The sequence below is a fragment of the Monodon monoceros genome, unplaced genomic scaffold, assembly GCF_005190385.1.
Source record: "Monodon monoceros isolate NGI ecotype Baffin Bay Population unplaced genomic scaffold, NGI_Narwhal_1 Super_Scaffold_9, whole genome shotgun sequence".
Lineage (NCBI taxonomy): Eukaryota > Metazoa > Chordata > Mammalia > Artiodactyla > Monodontidae > Monodon > Monodon monoceros.
Genome location: NW_021703786.1, coordinates 12041189 through 12055409, shown reverse-complemented (window position 1 = coordinate 12055409; position 14221 = coordinate 12041189). Strand labels below are relative to the sequence as shown.

The window sequence follows — 14221 nt, the reverse complement described above, 5'->3', positions numbered from 1 at the left end:
TCTGCTTTACTTAGACTCGCTCTTTCCCAATGATCGTATCCTGTGTAAGTAAATAAAGAAGAAAGAAAATGAGAGTTACCAGTAAATCATCCTCTGGTCTGATCAGGCAGGTTATCAAGCAAGTGAAATAATATCATTATACTTTACAAGGTTGGTATTCTTAAGTGTTCTTTCTCCCAAAGATTATCTAAAGGAAGATGTATAAGAAAAAGATGCTTATCAAACCTGTCCCTCTAGTGGCATGATAAACATAAGAAACTTTCAGAATCAGAGCATTAGCAAACCAGTGTGCTTATGAATGTTTTCTCCTTCCTCAAATCTTCTTAATGGAAAAAAGAGGTTATGTTGTAACTAGTGTTACAGCAAATTAAAATTGGGCACTTTAGTGCCTGCTATTCCTTATGTTTCCTTCAAATGGAGTAAAAAGCCATTGAAACCTAAAGACGTGACTAAATCCTGCCTCCTGATTAACCTCTGGGATTTCTTCATCCTCTCTCCTAGCTTTGGTGTCATCCCCAGCACTCCTCTGGCCATCCATACACCACTGATGCCAAACCAGAGCATTGATGTCTCCCTGCCTCTCAACACCTTGGGCCCAGTCATGAAGATGGAGCCTCTGAACAACCTGCAGGTTAGACTTTTACTTCACTCAGGGGGTACAGGTTTATGTCTTGCCGATTTTATCTGTAAAGCAACCCCTCTCTTTCTTGTATTAGATTTGGTCATGGAATAGGGTTTGAAATAAATCTGTGGAGAAGACTTTTATTTTTCATTAAAAATACACACAGAAGTCACTCATTGACACAAAGTTATTTTCTTTTTACTCAACAAACAAACGTTTCAAGGTGTTATGTACAAACTTTTTTCTTTCTTAAGACTTTCATAGGGAATTTGAATGTCACAAGAATAGATTTCAGTAGAGCTGTGTGGAGGTCATTTTGAACACACAGCCATAAATAGTTGGGTTATCTGCATTTAAATATGATAAGTGTGTGGTAAGTGTAGCAGCATCTTAGAGGAGCTCAGAACTTTATGAAGTTTATAAGAGCCTCTCCATCTTGAAAATACTGAATTTTTAGAATGCTTAAGGTCCTAGCTTAGAGTATCGTTTCGTTTTCACCACTTTGAATTTCTCTTGAAATTTAAGCCTTCTGGGGTTCAAGCAACATGAAGGCAGAGTAGTAAGCATGTAAGCTGAAGCTGTAGCAACCCTCAAGGGATAAAATACAGATATAAGCCCAAGAAGTTGAGGGTTTTAATGCTCACAAGGACAGAAGAGACAACCTTGGGCTGACCTGAGATGGGGAACTGTAACTGATCCCTGCACAAAGCTGAGACCCTGGAAAGGCAAGTCTCTCAATGAAAGGGGAACTAGGAAAAGATTTCCACAGGGGCAAGTGATGAGAGAGTTCTCTTTGACCTGGGTTCTGGGCGACCTCTTGTGAGAAATCCAGGGCCCGAATTTATACTGTGTACGTGAAGAATTCTCCAAACCAGTAAATTAATGTAAAATTGGACCAGAACTGGTGAAACCCAGGGTAGCTGGCAGAAGCAAATGCAAAACGGCCTTTATGCAATGGTTTTGAACTTTAAGGCCATCAGGACTCCCATCTGAGAAGAAAATTTCTACTGAAAGTCAGCTCACAATTTAACCAAAAAAAAAAAAAAAAAAAAACAAGAGGGAAAGGTGCACTGTGACTGACAGTCAGAAGATGCAACAAAGAGGATTGCTATCCCCTTCTATCGAGAACTTGAAATGATAGAATAGTATGAATGAGACTATAAAATATGTTTCACATGATGAGCAAAAAATTTCAACCTTCCACTTTCCAATCAAGACAGGTGGGATCCCATTGCTCAATCTCCTGGAAATACCAGTGTGGGATACTAGTACTTATGGCGAGACATCAACAATAAAATTACTTAGAGTTGAAAGTAACATTCTCCAACAGTTTAAGTACCAGGGCACCAAGCCTGCTTGCCAGTTGACTAACTACCTTGCTGCCTCAGCAGTTGACTGCTTCTTTCTCGGCAAAGGGTGTAATGATTTAGAGTGACAATGAGTGAGTCACAGTATAACTTGGCTCAGTCTAGAAGAACAAAACAAGGATTTCTGTGCAGAAGGAATTGGCTCTGTTGCTATAATGAGACTAATGTGTTAAGGGGCTTTTCCAGCACAGAATCCTGAAAGAAACTAACTAACTCAAATTTACATCTCCTCTCTTTTCATTGAAATCTAACCTCCTGTTGGCCCACAGAGCCTCAAGCCAGATATTTGAGGACAGTCAGCATGGGTGCGAGAATGCTTTACTTTAGAATTAGGAAAGGGAATTTGGGTCACAGAAATGAGGGCAAATTTCCTACTCTTAAAACCAAAAGGAAACGGTAAATAAATAAATGTCAGTTTACTTCCCTATTTGCATTTCCATTTCACATTCAGTGAAATGAACATCCCAAATAGGAACCCTCATAAAAGAAATTGAATCTTAGTCCAAACCCCTCCCTCAAAAGTATTGTTATGATATTAGGACTAGCAAGTTTTCATTTTCAAAACAAACGTGACATTATAAAAAACAATCTTAAAATTTTTCTATCTAAGCAGAATGTAATAAAGCAGTTTCCATCTGTAGTCAACTATGGATTCTCCATGTTTTCCCCATGGATTCTTTTCTTGCAGGGATGTCATAATAATGGCTATTTTCTCATTAATTGGTATTGCCCAATGGAGAAAATAAGCAAAAACTTGAAAAGAGGTGAAGTTATTTTTCCCCGCTGTGAGCAGCTCTATTTAATGTCTGCTAGTGCAAGGTGAAACTAATGACTAGCTTAAAGTGGTGGGCTACTTTAGATTTCAGCTTCCATTCTGCTCTTGTCCTAGTATGAACAAAAAGAATCAGATCTTAACTTCAACAAGCTTAGACCATAAAGATCCAGATCAAGCCAGGTAAAGATTGATTGGCATTTAAATGTTATGCAAACATAATGTTTAAATTCAAGAGCTCATGCAGGAAAAATTAGTACTTTTCTAGTACTCCAGACCATAAAATCAGGAAAGAAAAAATGGGGTTTAGGAAATGAAATTTTGAAAGCAGTGTGAGTTTTAGCTATTTTGGCTAATTTGATATCAACGTAGGACAGATAAATCAAACCTAGTCGCCAAAACTCTAATGTAACATTTAGTACAAAAACTTTTCATTAAAAACATCGTCAAACTACTTATTGGCTTATAGTCTTTTTGAAACATTATTGAAAGACACTGTTCCCTCTTAAAATGTAAAATAGGTTATACCTTAGATACCTACTAGAAATTTGAACCTAGAAAATTTTTTCAGCTGTACTAATAATGTTGGTTGTAAAAGCCTTTGTGAATTCAACTTAACAATATTACACAAAGTAAAGCTTAGCTTGCCCCCGTTGGGAGCTTCTCTTGAGTTTATTTATATCATATAATTATATTCCTTAAAAAGAAAAGAGAATTGATCCCCTCTATTTAAATAAAACAAAAACCTTAACAAATGTCTAAATGAATTTTCTCTGAGTTTTCTCTGACTTTGATATCCTCGTTTTTCATTTCATCTGTGTCAATTGCTTAGAAACATTTTCCCAATATACTCCTTCAAACTTGCTACCTGGCAGCTGACTGCTTCTTCAAGTCAGTGTCTGCAAAAAGACAGTAGAACGATGATATAACACGTGTTCATCCCAATCTTTGTATAGATGCTGTAGTGTTCTCACAGCTGCTTGGCCTCCTTTTTCACCAGGCTGTAAACTCTTGTGAGAACATGGATAGCACCGTTCTTTCAAATTTTAATTTTATCGGGATTATAAAACTACAACTTAGAGTCAACTAGTTCTGTAGTTAAGCTAAGAAAAACCCAGTCCCCAGCCTTCTGTCACCATTTATGGCCGTCGTCTACATACATATTTCCAATCCTCCTGTTTTCCTGATAGAGCTGTCTTAGAATTTGCTTTAATCAGCGTTCATTGTTTATGTCATTATGATTATATATACTCCTCATAGCTGAGCTATATAGTGTGATGATTTTTTTCTCCATAAAATTTTATATAAGTAATTAGATATTTACACATGAATACCTGTCTTCTTGTTTAATTTTTTTTTTTTAATGAGATCAGTTTATGGATTATAGTATGGGACAGATTGGGAAGGTGCCAGGACCTATAGTGATGAGCTTCCCAGGAATAGACCAACAAACAGACAGGAGTAGCCCAGACAGAAGGACAGGGCAACAAAGCCAAATGGGTAAGAGGCCTAGGCCCAGCCTCAGCAGCTGTGTCTGGCCTCCAGATCCAGCTCTGCCCTGGGGACCTGGGGGATGAGCACGGCTGGCAGGGGCCTCAGCTCTTGTAGGGCCCCCTCTCCTCACTCCCTCCTACCCTCACCAGCAGGCTGGGACCTTTGACGGGTGTTGTTTCTGGGGCTAGGGAATGGTTGTTCTGGAGTCAGGGGCAGAGGGTCAGGGCTCTTGGAGGCTCCCTGGGGAGGTGGAGGCCTGGGTAGTATGGGGATAGCAGCAGCACTGGGGGGAATCTGATCAGGCAACAGGCGCCTGGGGTGGGGCACCGCTCAGCAGGGCCCCTATATCTAGGGCAGGCCCCCCACCCTGCCCACCACACCAACATGGTGCAATAAATAAAGTTTCAAGTAGTAAGTCAGTGTCAGGTAGGAGATCTGGGGGCTGGCAGACAGGCAGGGGCTTGAGAGAGGCCCCAGTCGGCCCACCAAGTGTTCTCAGTGGGCTCCAGCTATATCAAGTCTGTCTGTGTGCACTGGAGTAGGGGCCTTGCCCCTGTGTCCACGTAGGGGCTCAGCCCCTCAGACCAGTGCCAAAGCCTGCTCAGTGGGGCAGAAGCAGGGCATCATGGTGCCTACAGCATCCACGATGGCTGCCAGGTGCTCGTCCTGTGCCTGGGGCCCACAGAGCTGCCTGAAGTCCGCCAGGCGCAGCAAGTACTCAAGGCTGTGGCCAGAGAAGCCTCAGCAGGCCAGGATCTGCGTAGCAATGGCCTCCTCAGGCGCAGGGCCCAGGTAACCAGGGTTCTGCGGGGTGGCCACGTAGGCCAGTGCCTTGAGTGGTTGGTCAGGGGCATCTTGAAGGCAGAAGGTGACCTCCTTGGTATCATAGCCACCAAGCACTGCCTCCCACACGTTCAAGTACTTCAGGGCCTCATTGACCTGCTCACCTTGCACCTGGTACGCCACACCCCAAGTGCAGCCCTCACGATCTTCAGGGAGGGTCACCACACGACCAGGCATCTTGTCGCTGCCCCAATGGAAGGTGTCTCCCTGTCAGAGGTGGCCGCTGTAGCGGTGCATGAAGCCCACACAGCTGTCGCTGTAGGTGAAGTCGGGCCTCCACACCAGGGAGCCGTACCCGGAAATCCACAGCGCTTGGGGGCCGCCGTCATCCTGGGGGGTGGGGTGTTCTGGGCTGCCAACTCCTGCTTCACGGTGCCGGCCACAGGACGGGCCCGGGCCACCTCCAGGGCTGGTCTCCGGTGCAGGCATGGCAGGACCGACAGACGTACCCACCTGGCCTGGCACTGCTTGGCCGCTCTTGTTTGTTTAATTTTTTGTGTTAACTGTAATTCATTCCCAAATTGCAGTGAGATCAGACCCTTCAAGATAGTCTTAATCGGTTTCACTTTCTTATAGTCTCCTTTTGGAGTCTTTTGACTGTGTCAGTCTGAACTGACTTCCTTCAACACCTGGAACTGTCGTCCTGGGATCTCCCTTCATAATAGCCCTGGGGATTCATTCCCTTCGCCTGTCTGGTATGTTGGGTCTCCTATTGTATTTTTCTTTCCTTGGTTTACTCCTTCATTTTGATGAAAAACATCCTCTAGTAGCTTCCTAAGAATAAGTATGTAGAGAATAAAGTTTTTGAGACTTCACATGTTTTAAAATGTCTTTTTTATCTTCACACTTGTCTGATGGTTTCTGTATATCATTCTAGGTTAGGAAAATAATTTGCTTCCTAGTGTGAAGCCATTCTGATTGTTGATCCTTTTCTGTGCCATGTTCTTTCTCAGTGAAAGCTTGTACGATCCTTTCTTTATCCTCCATGTTCTGAAATTTCACAGTGATGTGCCTTGGTGTGTGTGTCTCTTCACCCATTTTACTAGGTACTTTTTGGGCTCTTTCAATGTAGAAACTTGTATCCTTCAGTTCTGGGAGTTTTTCTTTTTTATAGATGTCCCTCCATTTTCTCTGTCTCTCTTATTGGAAGTCTTGCTATTTGAATGTTGACCCTCCTGGACTGATCTCCCTTTTTTTTGTCCTATTTTCCATCTCTTTCTCCTTTTGCTCTACTTTTTAACTAGAAACATTTTATGAAAAATTTTTAACTCTACAAAAGTAAACAAAATAGTGTAATGAGTCCCTGTGTGCCCATCATCTAGCTTCAATAATTATCAGCCCATAGTTAATATTGTTTCACCTATACCCCGTCCGCAGCATATTGTTTTGACGTGAATCTTAAGACATTTATATCATTTCATCTGTAAATATTTCAATATATATGTTTAAAACAGATGGTGTCTTATTAAAAACATAACCACAATAATTATGTGCACATTAAAAAATTAACAAGAATTCGTTAACATCAAATAGCCAGTCAGTTCTCAAGTTTTTAATTATCTCCGTATCTTAAACTTTTTGTTTGTTTTTATTATTAGTGTTGGTTTGAATCAGTAAAGTGCACATATTATGATGGGTTGATATCTCATAAGGCTTCTTAGCTACGCTGTTCAGTATGATAGCCACTAGCTACTTATAGTGTATAAATTGAAATTAATTAAAATAAAATAAAAAATTCATTTCCTCAGTTGCATCAGCCACATTTCAAATGTTCACATGGCTGGTGGTTACTAGATTGGGCAGTGCAGAAGTAGAACATTTCCATCATTACAGCAAGTTGTGCTGGACAGTGCTGATCTATGGGCACCCTCTCTTTTTCTTTTATGTTTGGCTTTCAGCAGCTTGACTGTTATGTACCTAGGTGTTTTCATTGTATTTATCTGGCTTCGGGTTCACTGAGCTTGGATCTGTAAATTGATAGTTTCTGCCAAATTTGGGAAAATTTTTTTTCCATTATTTCTTTAAATTTTTTTCCGCCTCAGCATCTCTATTCCCTCCTTTCAGACCTCCACTTACACATATGTGTAACCACTCGATATTGTCCCTCAGATCACTAAGGGTGGTTTTTAGTTGTTATTGTTTTCTTCCTTTCTGTTCTTCAGATGGGGTGATTCCTATTGATCTGTCTTCAAGTATACAGACTCTCCTTTTATAGGCTACAGTGTTCTGTTAACATCCATTCAGTATAACTTTCATTTCAGATATTGTACTTTTCGGGACTTCTCTGGCATTTCAGTGGTTAAGACTCTGCACTTCCACTGCAGGGGGCACAGGTTCAGGCCCTGGTCTGGGAACTAAGATCCCACAGGCCGCACGGCACGGCCAAAAAAAAAAATACAAACAACAACAGATACTGTACTTTTCAGTTCTAGGACTTCCATTTGGTTCTTGACTAAAATTCCCCATCTGTTCACTCAGGAGTGCAACTGAAGAACCCCGTTTCACAGCCTACTCTTCCTTTATTCAACTTCCACCCTTTGGCCATCCCTTGGGCCTATGGATATGCTTACTGACCCTCAGGAAAAGTGACCAGTAGAAGTATTTCAAGAAGGCCCTGGAAACAGTGTTAGGGCTTTTTAGCCAGGAAATTCTGTGTGTTCTACCTGGGCATGTCTCTTTGGCCATGTGGATTCTTCTATACAGCGGTTCCGAGGAGGCCAGAGGAAGATCAGAGTATGGCCCTCTAAACCATGAGGGCCAGGTTAGGAGCTCCAGTTACCCGTCACCGAGGGTAGCTGGAATCCTCTATGTCAGTACTTTCATGTCTTTCTTTAGGGGCTGGCTTAATTTTTCAAAAAATTATCCTTGCCTCTCCTATTTAGAATATAAAGAGTGTCTACCAGCCTCCTGGGAGCTAAATTGGGAAAGAGGGCTGGAGAGTCTCAGCATTCAGTATATGCATAAATTCACTTCCTTCACCACCCCTCAGCCATGCCTGGCATCCCTTTCAAAGTGCCATCTATCTTACTATTTTATTTATTTTATTTTTTATATATTTATTTATTTTTGGCTGCATTGGGTCTTCGTTGCTGCGCACAGGCTTTCTTTAGTTGTGGCGAGCGGGGGCTACTCTTTGTTGGAGTGCACGGGCTTCTCATTGCAGTGGCTTCTCTTGTTGTGGAGCACAGGCTCTAGGCGCACAGGCTTCAGTAGTTGTGGCACGTGGGCTCAGTAGTTGTGGCACACGGGCTTAGTTGCTCCGCGGCATGTGGGATCTTCCAGGACCAGGGCTCAAACCCACGTCCCCTGCATTGGCAGGCGGATTCTTAACCACTGCGCCACGAGGGAAGTCCCAAAGTGCCATCTATCTTATTTTCTCTGAAAGAATCAATCTTTCAGTTTTATTCAGGGGCTGAGGGGCTGAGGTAGCTTAGAATGGTGGGGGGATCTAGGGCTGTAACAGTTTCTTGATCATCTTCCTTTTAACATCCCCTCCCCCCATTTCCCCTCCATACAGTTCCAGAGGCGCTACCAGTCCTAAGCCTTTGAGAATTCTGTGGTATTTTTGCTAACACCATTTTTGCTAACAGTTACCGAGATTTTGTTGCAGTTGTATTTTCTCTTCCCCGTCTTTATGAATTTATACCTTTAAATTTTTTCCCTTTAATTATGGCAGAATTTCTTCCAAGAGAAAGAAAATTTAAATGTGATTTTCAGTCTACTATCTTTACCTGAAAGCCTGATGGCCCCTTCATAAAAATTCTTCTTTCCTTCTATACTACTTTATGGTTAGTGGTTAACCTATGGATAAAGAATTGGTCCTTTAGTGTATATGGTTTTTATTATCTATCTTTGTATCCCCTTGATACCCCACATAAGTGTAGTTTAATAAGAGGATGGATATTAATGAGGGAAAAGCCATAATGTCTTGGTTTTTTCTTTAAATGTCTCTTCTCAAACAAGGCAGTATTCATCAACTGTGTTCATTTAACCTTTGAATGATTAGGGCAGGAAGTGCTGAGGATGCTAGCTGCAAAGGACACAGTCTTACAATCCCATTTATTCATATCTTTAAGATCTTTGTCAGCCAAAAGGGTTTTTTTGTTTGTTTTCTTTGGCTGCATCGGGTCTTAGTTGCGGCACCCGGGCGCTAGAGTGCGGGCTTAGTTGCCCCACAGCATGTGGGATCTTAGTTCCCTGACCAGGGATCAAACCCGCATCCCCTGCATTGGAAGGCGGATTCTTAACCACTGGACCATCAGGGAAGTCCCCCAAGTTGTTTTTTTTTTTTTGCCAGTGTATGGCCCTGAGAAAAGTGTGTCCGTTGCTACTCCTATATTGCAGTCCCAGCCTGTGAGACAATCAGTTTCAGATGGTGCCTGTCCCTAATATTTCATGTCTTCCATATGTCTGTTCACACTCAGAAAGCCCACAGCTGTAGCTATTGTACCAGAAAACTGGTAAATGCTGCCAAACGGAAGACCTTTTCAGCAGCTTCCATCAAAGGAAGCAAACCAGCTTGGCATTTACTGACTTTTCTTGACTGTTGTGCAAGCCAAACAACCTCAGTATTAAAGCCTCCTTTGGTCTTCCGGGATCCACAGTTGAGGACAGTGCACTCTGATTGCTTTTATGGAACCACATGCTGCTTGAATAGACGTTGAGTCCTTGAAGTGGTGGATCTTAGGAGAACTATAAGAGATTCCCAGGTCACAGATAGATCCAATGCTGAAAATAACCCCTGTAGACAGGACAGAATCTGAAATATTCCATTAGCAGTATGTAGGTAATGGTTATGAAAGATCTTGGTTATGAAAGATGAAAATATTTTACCACCAAAGAAAAAATTGTTTTTTTCTGATTGCTGCTTCAAATTTGATATATTTTTCATGTCACATCAGGACTATAAATGTTTCTTTTAATCTCATCTGAGAAATAGGGTATCTTATATACTAGATGTTCCTTTTTCACTAGGTTGGCCTTAGTAAGAACCCTCTTTATCCTTTTTGTCTGGATAATCAAGATTCTGCTAGACAGTATCTTTTGTCTTTCTATAACCGGAACTCAACTACTGGCTTCTGGGACTCTCTTTTAGGATATGTTTGTTTTTTAATTTTTATTTATTTATTTATTTAGGCTGCGTTGGGTCTTCGTTGCTGCGCGTGGGCTTTCTCTAGTTGTGGCGAGCTGGGGCTACTCTTCGTTGTAATGCAGATTTCTCCTTGCGGTGGCTTCTCTTTGTCGTGGAGCATGGGCTCTAGGCACACAGGCTTCAGTAGTTGCAGCATGCAGACTCAGTAGTTGTGGCCTGCAGGCTCTAGAGCACAGGCTCAGTAGTTGTGGCACACGGGCTTAGTTGCTCCTCAGCATGTGGCATCTTCCTGGACCAGGGATTGAACCTGTGTCCCCTGCATTGGCAGGCGGATTGTTTTTCACTGCGCCAGCAGGGAAGTCCCAGGAGTATGTTTGTTAATAGCGACGGCCCTGCTTGAATAACCACACATAAGCAGTAGATAAGAATTCTGTATTCTAAGGGACTTCCCTGGCAGTCCAGTGGTTAAGACTCTGTGCTTTCACTGCAGGGGGTGCGGGTTTGATCCCTGGTCAGGGAACTAAGATCCCACATGTGGCGTGGCCAAAAATAATCTGCCCTCAGTGGTAGGAGACAGTTGTTCCTGAAACCCGGAATTCAGTTCGTAGGACACCCAAGCTTGGGAGCTAGTCCCTCATTGAAAAGAGCCTGTGAGCTAAGGTTACTCAAGTAACAGAAGCCCATGCTGAGAATCTTGAGCAAATGGTAATAAATTTCACAAAGTAGTTCTACAGGGTAATAGAACTTTTCCTATCTCGAAATTTAATAGACGAAATTGTGCGTTTTCGTCTATTAAAATCTCAGCCATCTTTATATCATGATAGTAAGTCAGGAGTTGATGATGAAAAATGGAATTAGTTTTGTATTTCTGGTTTGATAAATGATTAGAAAATAGATTGAATCATGTGATCTTTTTTGCAGTAGGGGACTTTAAATTCTGAATAAAAAGTCGGTACTTGTTTCTAGTACTTACGTTCTCATTATGGCTAATAATTTTTACGCAAAGCCTTAGGGTGTAATAGGTTGGAATTAAAGGAAACACCCTGGGATTTTCCTAAGCTGGATTGAAGCCCACTTGAGAGCCATATCTTGCCCTCATTCATGTTGTTCTCTTTATATTGCTATTTTGCTATGGTGTCATGTTCAGTGAGATAGGAAAAGAATTTCTTTTATTCACAATTTTTTAATATAGAGGTTATACATAGGTTTCATGGTATTGAGGTTCATACATGTTGAAAATAAAACTTGAGAAAAGCTTTGAGCTGTATGAGTGTGCAGACAGAAAGAATGTAAAATCTCCTGGTTGTAAGGATGACCTTTAATATTGTCTGTTTCAAACCCTATTTCTGGTGGAATTTGCCTTGTATTAGCTGTGATTGGAGCCTCAGCATCTACATGAATACTACTAGTGATTTACTACCCTAAAATGGCCCATTCCATCTTCCTAAAACTCTCTTAGGAAGTTATTTATATTGAACTAAAATTTGTCTGTCTTTAAATTCTATCTGTAGATCCTAATTCTACAGTTTGAGGTTTTATAGAACAAGTTGCTCTCTGAATCAAGGTTCATAGGGCCTGAAAATCAGTCAGGTGGGCCTATAATGAAAATATACTCAGTCTGAATTCATTTTCCCCTTTATTCCACTTCAGGAAGGCCTAAATTTATGGAAGGACATATGTTTGTGTGTTCTGCAAATAGATATCAGTTTTATTGTTCTAATTAAAAGAAAAAAAACGGTTAGAGGTGGAGACACTGGGCTTCCCTGGTGGTGCAGTGGTTAAGAATCCGCCTGCCAGTGCAGGGGACGTGGGTTCGAGCCCTGGTCCGGGAAGATCCCACATGCCGCGGAGCAACTAAGCCCGTGAGCCACAGCAACTGAGCCTGTGCTCTAGAGTCCGTGAACCACAACTACTGAGCCCACGAGCCACAACTGCTGAAGCCTGCGTGCCTAGAGCACGTGCTCCACAACAAGAGAAGCCACCGCAATAGGCCTGCACGCTGCAACGAAGAGTAGCCCCCACTCACCGCAACTAGAGAAAGCCCGTGTGCAGCAACGAAGACCCAATGCAGCCTAAATAAATAAATAAATAAATGATATTTTTTTAAAAAAGAAAGAAAGAAGTGGAGACACTGGTAAATGTACTTAGACTCAGTTACAGTTTGGAGACAAAGGAAAACATTATTTAATTATTTTTGAAAAGTGTGTGAATGAATGGTGGTCCTTAGCTTAGTGGCAACAATCCTTTCCAGGAGCCATTGAAGGAGATGGAAGGCAGATACTCCAACTATGAAAGCACCAAACTTCTCAATTCCATAGCTCATGCTGTGCTGCTGACAATAGTTTCTGCCCCTTCTGTATATGACCTGATTCCCCAGTAAAACTGCCCAGAGATAGCATCTGTGCACAGTGGGCTACCCATGTACCCAGTCATCTTGACAGCCACCTGTGCCTGCCTTTTTGTCCATGTTGAGGTTAAATAATATAGTGGGCAGTACATAGGCACACCTGTGAACCCTCTTGATTTCTAACTTGCTATAAACTAATCTGTGTGTTTACCACCTAGAACCTAGATTAGATTCTAGATCAGTTTCACCTCAGGATTTTAAAATGAATAATATTCATTCACTCTCATTACTGAAGTCTGTTCTTCTGTTGAGTTTTTACTGGGTCTTCAGTCCCATGATATACCAGACTGGGGTGTGGAATAGCTGATAACTTTAACTGATAGTTTATTAGTCCTGCCTTCACCATTTTGTGACTCAGTACTGTATGTACGAAATGTATTTTAAAGTTTAACAGTAAGCCCTGCATAGCAAATAGTTCATGCTGTTGATGTATTCTGTGTACTCGTATTCTGTGTATTCATAGTATTCTATGGTGCAACAGCTGCAACCAAGGGCACGTCACCCAGTCCTAGCAAGGTACACAAATCTGTCATTAAAGGGAAAAAGAAAGATCGTGCCTTTAGGGTGAGAGCCTATGTAGGTCGGGCAGAACCTGTTTAAGGTAAGACCTTGGGTTTGGGGAACTTATCTGTCTGTCAGGCTGAAAGGCCTGTGAAAATACTGCTGGCTCTTTCTGGCAGCTGAAACTGCATAGAGTAATTCTGTTGTAGGCTGCTGGAGGAGGAGAGCATTAGGGGCTTGTGATTAATTTGGTTAGCATTTGGTTACTTACGGGTAGTAACCAGATTGGTCAGTATAGCACGGCAGGTGGGTTCTGTATTGACAGAAAGAGATCAAGTACGCTTTTTGCTGTAAGTTTCTGATTTATTTTGCCTAACATGTAAAACTTGGAGGAAGCTGCCTGGAGCAGGAACGGATGCAGTATATCTTAGCATTGTTTTCCCTTGACCCTGTGTTCCTTTTGAGGCACACAGCTGCCAGTGACCCTCTCTACCTAGGTATGGTCCTATCAGAGTTGTGGCAGTTGCTTAATTCTTGCTGTACCACTGCCCTGTTATACATGGGTTTACATCGCCAGTGTGGAACAACTTGCATTGATATTTTTTCTAAGCGGAAAAGCCCAAGTCCTAACAATGGTCTACAAGTCCCTGTGTGATCTAGGCATGCCTTCCGCCTCCCCCTTACCTCATTGACTTCATCTCCTTCTCCTCCCCTCACTCCACTGTAGCCACACTGGCTTCCTCGTGGATCCTCAAACAGGTATACTGCCCCCTCAGGGCCTTTGAATTGGCTGTTTCCCATGTCTGGAATGTTCTTTCTCCCAATTGCCATATCTGCATGACTCATTGCCTCCTTCAGGGTTTTGCTAAAGTAGGACCTTTTTGATTAGGCCACCTCACTCTACTCCCAGTATTCTTGATTCCCTTTACCCTTACTCTCCCCCAGAGCACTTATCCATTTTAAATACTGTTTATTGTTCTTACTCTCCTGCCCCCCCGACCCCCACCACACACACACACACACACACACACACACACACACACACACACACACACACACACACACACACACACACCCACACACACACACACACACACACACACACACACACACACACACACAC

General features: G+C 42.2%; 1 protein-coding gene and 1 pseudogene across 1 annotated transcript in view; one reads left to right on the top strand and one right to left on the bottom strand.

Annotated features, from left to right (window-relative positions):
• The window catches only part of LOC114888669 (AP-1 complex subunit beta-1), a 75586-nt gene that overhangs the window by 36639 nt on the left and 24726 nt on the right, over positions 1-14221 (top strand). The window contains exon 9 of the mRNA XM_029210923.1: positions 502-631. Coding sequence (XP_029066756.1) covers positions 502-631 — 130 coding nt within the window. The remainder of the gene's footprint in view (positions 1-501; positions 632-14221) is intronic.
• LOC114888668 lies at positions 2399-6583 on the bottom strand (annotated as a pseudogene).